The 8,367-nt window shown below is 50.2% G+C and overlaps 1 protein-coding gene across 2 annotated transcripts in view; it reads left to right on the top strand.

Moving 5' to 3' along the window:
* Positions 1–8,367, top strand: part of PHC1 (polyhomeotic homolog 1) — a 19,881-nt gene that overhangs the window by 2,497 nt on the left and 9,017 nt on the right. The window contains exons 3-9 of one of the 2 annotated variants that reach the window (XM_019516069.1): positions 1,298–1,375; positions 2,299–2,448; positions 3,495–3,650; positions 4,763–5,264; positions 5,620–6,392; positions 7,518–7,665; positions 7,872–8,083. In XM_019516069.1, coding sequence (XP_019371614.1) covers positions 1,298–1,375; positions 2,299–2,448; positions 3,495–3,650; positions 4,763–5,264; positions 5,620–6,392; positions 7,518–7,665; positions 7,872–8,083 — 2,019 coding nt within the window. The remainder of the gene's footprint in view (positions 1–1,297; positions 1,376–2,298; positions 2,449–3,494; positions 3,651–4,762; positions 5,265–5,619; positions 6,393–7,517; positions 7,666–7,871; positions 8,084–8,367) is intronic. The other variant, XM_019516070.1, reaches the window with a different exon arrangement.

Consider the following 8,367-nt stretch of genomic DNA (forward strand, 5'->3'; position numbering starts at 1 on the left):
TTACCAACATCTGCCATTGCCCTTATATAAGACACAGATCTTGTAGAGGTAGCGGATATGGTTACATTTTGAGATGGATGTAAAATGGGCCACAACTTGAGTTTTGTGAGCTTGTGTCTTTCCGTTTGAAATGTTATGTTAGAGTAGGTTTTCCATCTTTTGAATTTTTCTATGCAACTTGTTAGTTTATTTTTCCACATTACAAGTGAAAATTTTTTGTATCTTTCTGCCTAACACTTTTTTCTAGCAGTCTGCTTTTGTGTCCACTCACATCTTTTAACGATGAACCTTGAATAGATCTGGTGCAGCATTTTTTTTAAATTAAGGTTTATTTACTTATACCAAGCATTTGCACAGTAGTTGGCTATTGGACACACAGTCTTCACAGACAGCTACTTTTTCTGTCACATGTTACCCTGCCCTTAAGATGATTGTATGTAATAGACAGAATGGCCTCAGTCAGCCATCTGATGAGTTTACCTTGTGTCAGGTATCACTCTTTGTAACTGCTTGCATGCTGCACAGCTTGGGGGAGAACTTTCCCAGGTTCCTGACTGCAGTTTTGTGGGATAGGAAGTACTCTCCAAGGAGGCTGAACTGTTTGTGAAGCAGCTGATGCTGAGTTCATTGAATGGGCAACAGCCTTAAATCACAAAGGCAAGGGACTGAGAAGCCAACTCACATAATGGGACATACCATCTCCATCCGCAGGCGCACTCCTTCCAGCCCAACAGCTGCTGTATTCCACAGACCACAGGCACCCTAATTTGAAATGTATCCCCTATGGATGCCATCTTTCCAGTTCTCCTAAACCTAAATTGAACTGCTTTACCTAGTATCCACAAAAATACTGGCCTGGGGAGCAAGGGGACCTGGTCAGAGTGTGGCTGTGATTGGCTGTGTGGCATGTGCTGTAAGTAGAAGTGGGAATGGTAGAGTGTTTGTCTTTGGCCTGGGTGAAAGGATGGCATGTACTAAGTTTTCACTGCTTTGATTTAGTGTCAGGTGTGTTTTTAGTGCAGCATCCCTAATGAATTCCCAAGGGAGGCTTGTATAGCAGGTAACAATAAAGTGGTACAAGACCTGATGTGAGAGGAGGAGCTCTGCCAAGTTGCTGTATGTGCCTGGTTGTGAATGGAAGGGGAAGCAGGGACTTGCCATGGCTGTGCTCCAGCTTGTAGGAGTTTGGGATGGCATCAGTGATGGGATTGGCTATTCAGTCTTGGCTAAATTTTGGAATAGAATTGGGAGGTCCACTCTAGATGCTCATATACTCTCATCTTTCCTTTTCTCCCAGGCTACAATTGCAGCTAGCAGACAGGCAAACTCCCCCAACACCAGCACCCCCCAACAGACCACCACCACCCAGGCCTCTGTAAGTAAACACCCTCTCCCCTGCATGGCTCGCCTTTCTGCCTCCTCACTTCTCCCCTTTTGGAGAACAGGCTTCAAGGGGCAAAAAGTTGCTGAAGATGGTGGGAAGCCATGGCTTGTGGGTGCAAACTGGCAACAGCAAGAATATTGGGCACTGTCATTATGGATGAGGGTTAGGGAACCTAGAGGTCTCAGGTCTTGTGGTGTGAAAGGCATCTTTGGCTAGGAAAATGGGAAGTGATCTCTTATGGTGAAAGAATGGGGTGACAGAGGGATTGTGCCTCAGGGAAGGACCAGCAGCTGGAAGGCTTCTGTTTGGGAGAGCAGGAGGAGCAGTCATTGGGTGTCAGCATGCCAAGGCTTTGTAGGTGGGACTGAAGAGGCTGGAAATGGCCAGAGAATTGATGGGGTGCTTATTGGATTGGGGTGGGAGGAGGCTGGAAATGTGTAATTGCATGAAATGCTAGCAGCATGTGGGGAAAAGGAGCCTCTTCCTCATGAGGTGTTGGAGCCCCTTACTAGCAGCACAGGTGTCCATCAGCTTGGGTGATGGATGCTAACGCTCAGACCTGCAGTATGTAGGGAGATAGCGTCCAGGGCTTAGTGCAAGAGATCCTAGACATTAATGAGGGGGCCTAGAACAACTGCTGGTGCTGAAGCCTGTCTGTTTTTTTCCTCACCCTGGCTAACAAGGTATTGCTCCCTTAAGGGAGGAAAACAGTGGGGCTGTGAGTCATGCTCTGTGGTATAGATGTGGTCTCCCTGATCCCTTCCAGTTCATGTTGTAGGCAACAGGGAAAGGCCTGGCCTTAGAGTGCCATTTCCTATCTTGCTGTGGTGAGTGAGCTCTCATGCTGGGTTGTAGAGGCCTTGTCTCTGACTCTAGTTCTGCCAGTGAGATTTGGGACTCTTCTCTGTTTGAAGATCAATCTAGCCACCACATCAGCTGCCCAACTCATCAGCCGCTCGCAGAGTGTGAGCTCCCCCAGCACCGCCACCTTGACGCAGTCTGTGCTCCTGGGGAATGCCACCTCACCGCCTCTCAACCAATCGCAGGCCCAGATGTACCTCCGGGTAAGAGATTGCATGTAGAACTTGTCCCCACCTAATCCTGGCTGTTCAAACAATCCAGGGCTCTTATGTGACTGCCAAAATAAATTCCTGTTTTGAGATCAATCCTTGACTTGGATGTAGCTGACTAAGAGATAATATGATATAGTTTAAGTCCAGATTGGAAATCTCTAGTGCTTGGGTCCATAGGTTTGATCCAGAGTAGGATTGACTCAGCCTTCTAAAGTGGATGTACTAAGTTCAATATGTTCTGCTGCATAGGGAGAGTCAGTGGATTAAACTTTTAAGATCTGGGTTTTCTCTGCTCTGTATGAATGGCAAAGATCCCATGGCACTTCTCACTAGACTTAGGTGTGCACATAAAATAATGGTCCCCTCTTAGCAAATCCCAGGCTCGGTTACTGATCTGAAATATAAGCCTTCTCCTCTCAACCAGTTCTGGAACAGATATTTATCTGGCAAATTAATTTCTTCAGACATTCCCAAGCTCAGGTATGTAGCTCAGAAATGGTGGTTGTCTGTACTCAGGCTTGGCCAAGAGACATTGGTGTGAAAGGTGTACATCGTTCTCCAAATCAATCCTGGGTAAGGCTGTGTATCAAAAATTAACTTTTTCCATGGTCATCCCTAGGGTCAGTGTTATATCTGAAAAATAACTCCCTTCCTCTCAACCTATCTGGGGCTCTGTTTTATAATCCCCTTCTCTCCAATCATCCTGGGCTGCTGTTGTGCTTACTTCTCTGCCAATCTCAGACAGACATCTGGAAATAAAATCCCAGTTTCTTAGTTGTCCTGGATGACCCTATGGCAGCCCTCCCAGCTTCCTTCCCCATGTGTTCTAGAAGACAACACCTCCCCACAGGAGTGCTGTCCCCAGTTCCATGGTCCTCAGGGCCATACTCTAAAACATAACACCTGGGCGGGTCGGGAATGCTGCAGCCCAGTTTTGCTTTGTAATCCTCTTGTGGTTCGCTTTCTTTCTCTCTCTCGCTCTTTCTCTTCCCCTCCACTCCTCCTGCTCTTCACGCTACCCAACCCTCCCCCAACAGCCGCAGCTGGGGAACCTGTTGCAGGTGAACCGGACCTTGGGCCGCAATGTGCCTCTTACCTCCCAGCTCATCCTGATGCCTAACGGGGCTGTGGCTGCTGTCCAGCAGGAGGTGCCACCCGCTCAGTCTCCTGGGGTCCACACAGACACAGACCAGGTCAGTGCCGCCCCCTCCACTCCCCCACACACATGCACCCCTCTCCAGTCTGTCTGTCTCTGTAGAGGGCTTGCTCCATTCTGCCTGCCTTTTCTGACCCTTGTACCACTGCAAGGCACAGGCTTTGTTCTCTCGTGCCCATGTGTTAACACACTGTTGTCTTGCCTCCAAAGGGAGGATACATTTTCTGTCTCACTTCCTGGAGTGACCCACCACTGGAGCCATTCTCATCTTTATGATTGCTTGGCAACTCCCATGTTATTGAGTGCAGGGTTCTGGGGCCAGTTTCCAGTGGGACACGTGCTCCCCAACAAAGAGCCTTTGCCAGCATTAACCTGTTACCCCTTTGGTCAGTCTTAAAGAAGCCAAAGACTGACCGGGCCCCGGGATTCATCCCTTGCCTTATTTTGTAGGAGGTCCTCCAGGTCTGTCACTTGTTTTGCCTTTCTTGACTACTCCTGGAATATCTGGAGGCTTGGGTTTTGATCAGCTGAGCCTCTGCTCCTTTTTGCCTCTGCTGCAGTTGTCTCCAGTCTGTCTCGGTGCCCTGTGTGGGGTTGTTTTTTTTTGAGTAAAGTCAACTGTCGTCATGCTTGAAGACAACACAGCCAATGGAGGGGGAATCAATGAAGAAGATGGGAACACCAAAGAGCAAGGATAAACTGGAGAGATCTGAGGGGCCTGCAGGCAGGGAGGAGAGATCTGGGCCTCACAAGTGGAGAGCCCTGTACCCAGGGAGTCTGCCTCAAAAGTAAAAGGGGAGTTACTGAGTCTTGCACAGCTTGTGGCAAAAGAATCATCTCTCCAATGGGAATAGTATTCTTAGGTTCATTCAGAAGGTGCCATGGGATCTTTAACTTCCATCAGAGCTGGAGCAAGAGGGAGTTCAGGTTTGACTCTTTCCAAGAGATGGTCCTGTCAGGAGGGCAACACTCCCAGTCCTAGCCAAATCTATGTGTGGGGATCTAGAGTCTGTGGACCAAGTCTGGTAGTGAAGTCAGACTGGATCTTCTGTGGTGTTCCTCAGCTCCCCACCTCTGTCATACTGTGAGGCAATAGGCATCTGTAAAGGTGACCTGAACAAACGGACTGTGTTTTCTGTGTGTTTCTAGGTGCAGAATTTGGCTGTGAGGAGCCAGCAGACCTCAGCCACTAATGCCCAGCTTCAGGGCTCTGCTCAGAAGGCAGCCTTACAAGGAAACTCCCAGGCTTCGAGCCTACCACAGGCCACCAGTGCTGGCCAGACCTTGGCAGTAGCACAAGCCTCTTCCGGTAGTACAGGCCAGTCTCTCAACCTTAGTCAGGGGGCAGCAGGCAGTAACAGTGTCTCTGGGGGTATGGTGGCAGGTGGCGGGAGCCAAGCCACTGCAGGTCTAGGCCAGGCAAACTCAGCTGGCCCTGCCAGCAGCTGCCAAAGGAAAGGTACTGGGGTGGTTCAGCCACTGCCAGTTGCAGCTGCCCAGGGAGTAACAGTGAGTCAGGGAAGCCAGACAGAGATGGAGAACGCAGCAGCAGCAAAGAAAGCTGAAGCAGATGGCAGCGGGCAGCAAACAGTGGGCATGAACCTGACCAGGACAGCTACCCCAGCGCCCAGCCAGACCTTGATCAGCTCCGGTAAGCAACAGTCCTGCTTCCACCTCTGCTGCTGCCCCCTTCTGCTTCAGTTCCCAGACCCAGCTTTTTCACTCAGCACTGCCTTCTTAAAACCCAGCAGGGAGAGCTTCTTACATAGCCTTCTTATTTCCACCCTTCCAGTGTGCCCTTCTTCATGGAGTGTCACCCCACAGGGAGACAAGGGGAAGACAGTTGTGGGCCTTTCCATCTTCTGCCAGAAAGTTGTGGCTCCTGTTAGAGCAAGGTTTTGAAAGCCACCTGGTGGAAGTGGAAGGGTCCTATATTCCAGTCTGCCTGTCTCTGGGCTGCTGCTTTGTTGTTAATGCTATCCTCTGTCATTCTCGTCCCTCTGTAGCCACCTACACACAGATCCAGCCCCACTCGCTGATCCAGCAGCAACAGCAGATTCACCTGCAGAAGCAAGTGGTGATCCAGCAGCAGATAGCCATTCATCACCAGCAGCAATTCCAGCACCGCCAGTCCCAGCTCCTCCATACCGCCACCCACCTCCAGCTGGCCCAGCAGCAGCAACAACAACAAACACCACCTCTAACCCAGCAGCAGCAACAGCAAATGCCATCCCTGCCACAGCAGGCTCTGCCATCTCAAAGTCAGCAGCAGGCTCAGACCCTTGTGGTTCAGCCCATGCTGCAGTCCCAGCCTCAGCCCATACAGCTCCAGCAGGATGTCTCATGTCAGCAAGCTACCAAGTCGCCTGTTCCCATTCAGTCCAAGCCCCCTGTGGCCCCCATCAAACCTCCTCAGCTGGGGGCTGTCAAAATGTCAGCAGCGCAGCAGCCCCCACCCCACATCCCAGTGCAAGTAGTGGGGAGCCGCCAGCAGGGCTCAGCCCAAGCCCAGGCCTTGGGTTTAGCTCAGATCACCACCGCAGTGCCTGCTCCCCGGGGGATGCCAGCCGTTGTCCAGCCTGTTTCTCAAGCCCATGCTGCTTCCCCATCATCCCAGGCATCCGCTGTTACAGCTTCCACACAGGAAGCCCCTCCCCTCACTACTGGGGTCAACTTGGCTCAAGTTCAAGGCACGGCGCACATGGTGAAGAACACAGCTTCACCGCCAGTCATGGCTCAGGTGCCAGGAGCATTCTACATGCAGTCTGTCCAGTTGCCAGTAAGTGATGGAGTGTGTGTGTCTGAGGCTGTGGGGTTTGGAGGCATCCCCTTTGGCTCATGGTTAGGGCACCCATTTCTAATGAACCTTAGACCAGTAAGATATGGGGGGCAGTTGGGAAAGGTAGCATGGGGCCTTTCCTTTCTAGAACTCTGGTTCTAAATGGTTGATGACCGTGAGTTATTCTCATGCAGCCAATGCATGGCATGTGTCAGTTCTCTAAATGAGGCAGGTGTCTCCATCACAAACCCACTATCCCAGTTAGCATTCACTGGCTTTTTTGTTGTCTCTCAGCAAACACCAAGGCAGAGAACTTTCTGTCAAAATTGCACTCCCCATTAGAGGTGGACCCTTTGGTTTGTGCTATCGGCCACTAAAGCAGGGCCTGCTTTAGGGCCTTGAGGATTCCCTGATGACCTGCACCCATGTTTCCAGGAGTCCCTCCAAGGAAAAAACATGGGCATAATTTTCATTCCCTGAGGCTGCATGGGTCCCTGTCTCAGTGGTGCCAATGTCTCTGCTTCACATGTTGAACCAGTACCTTTCATTATACCAGATATCCACTGCAATCACATGTTTCCTGTGGGTTTCACCAATATTGCTGAGGGTAGACTTGGGCTGTTGTGTTTCTCAACTCTTTGGCTGCTGTTTTTTGAAACCATGAGTTCATGTAACAGTCTCTGGCCCCAGAACAAGAAAAGGCTCTCTGCTGCTGTTTCACTTGCCTTGGTGAGGAGCAGAGTTTAGCTAGCAGCCAACTAGTTTGGTAACCATGTGTCAGGTTCCAAGCCACTGGTTTTTGCTGGCTTTTCAGTATGCCAATATGAGTCCCTTGTTTATTACCTGGAGTTGCTGGGGTCCTGATGTTGCTAAGTCAGGGTAGTACAGCAAGGTGATGGTATGTTCCTGAAGACACTGTTGTTATAATGTTTTGTTCCCTGCTAGACAAATGTGTGACAGTCTAGATACATGGTGGTGGGGAGTCTGAAGTGTTCCCATGACAAGGAACTAGGCTGGAGCTGGAAGGGGGAGGAGGTGAAAGGATAAGGCAATGTAGGGAATTTCCTCTGTGGCCCTTGATAGGTTTTGTGCTTCACCTGTCTTTCTCCCTATTTTCTCCCACAGGGCAAACCGCAAACCGTAGCAGTGAAGCGCAAGGCAGATTCAGAGGAGGAGAAGGAGGAGTCACCCAGTGCCACTGCACTCTTGCCTGCCAAGTCCTCTCCTGTAGCAGACAGCCCAAAAAACATAGAGGAGAAGAGTGGCCTTGGAGGTGAGTGGGATACAAAGGGCTTTGATTGCTTTGGATGAAATAGGAGTCTGATCTGATATTGTGCAGGGGAATAGGAACAAACAGGAAGCCAGGCTGGACAGACAGGCTATCTGAAGCAAGATTAGAACAGAGAAGATGGGCTTGCTGAGTTGGGTGGTCCAGTGGCCTGATTTCTTACAGTGACTTTTATTTATGTGTTTTTCTAGAGAAATCTGAGCCTGCCCCCAGCGTAACCCCAAGCACCCCCTCCAGTGAAGCAGGGTCCATTACCACCACCGCCTCTACTCCTGCCCCCAACTTGGCAATGGTGACACGGCAGACAGGAGACTCCAAACCCCCACAAGCTATTGTGAAGCCCCAAATTCTAACACACATCATTGAAGGCTTTGTTATTCAAGAAGGAGCGGAGCCGTTCCCGGTAAGAGCTGGGTTCCAGGTGGGGTGGAATCAAAGCTGCCTTGGGTGGAAGCTACTTTCTGTGCAGCAAATCTTTTCACACCATCACAGGAAATTTTTCCAGGTACCATTGCAGGGTAGAGGAAAGGATTGGTCTATAGTTTCCTTCTCCAAGGAAAGAGGCCAGGAGTTAACAGGCTAGATGGAAAGGGGAATGGAAGGTGCAAACATGAGAAGAATGACCTGGGGGTTACAAGCTGAGTATGAGTCAACAGTGTGCTCTTGTTGTCAAAAAAAAAAAAAAAA

This window comes from Gavialis gangeticus, unplaced genomic scaffold, assembly GCF_001723915.1.
Source record: "Gavialis gangeticus isolate Ggan-Ray unplaced genomic scaffold, GavGan_comp1, whole genome shotgun sequence".
Taxonomy (NCBI): domain Eukaryota; kingdom Metazoa; phylum Chordata; order Crocodylia; family Gavialidae; genus Gavialis; species Gavialis gangeticus.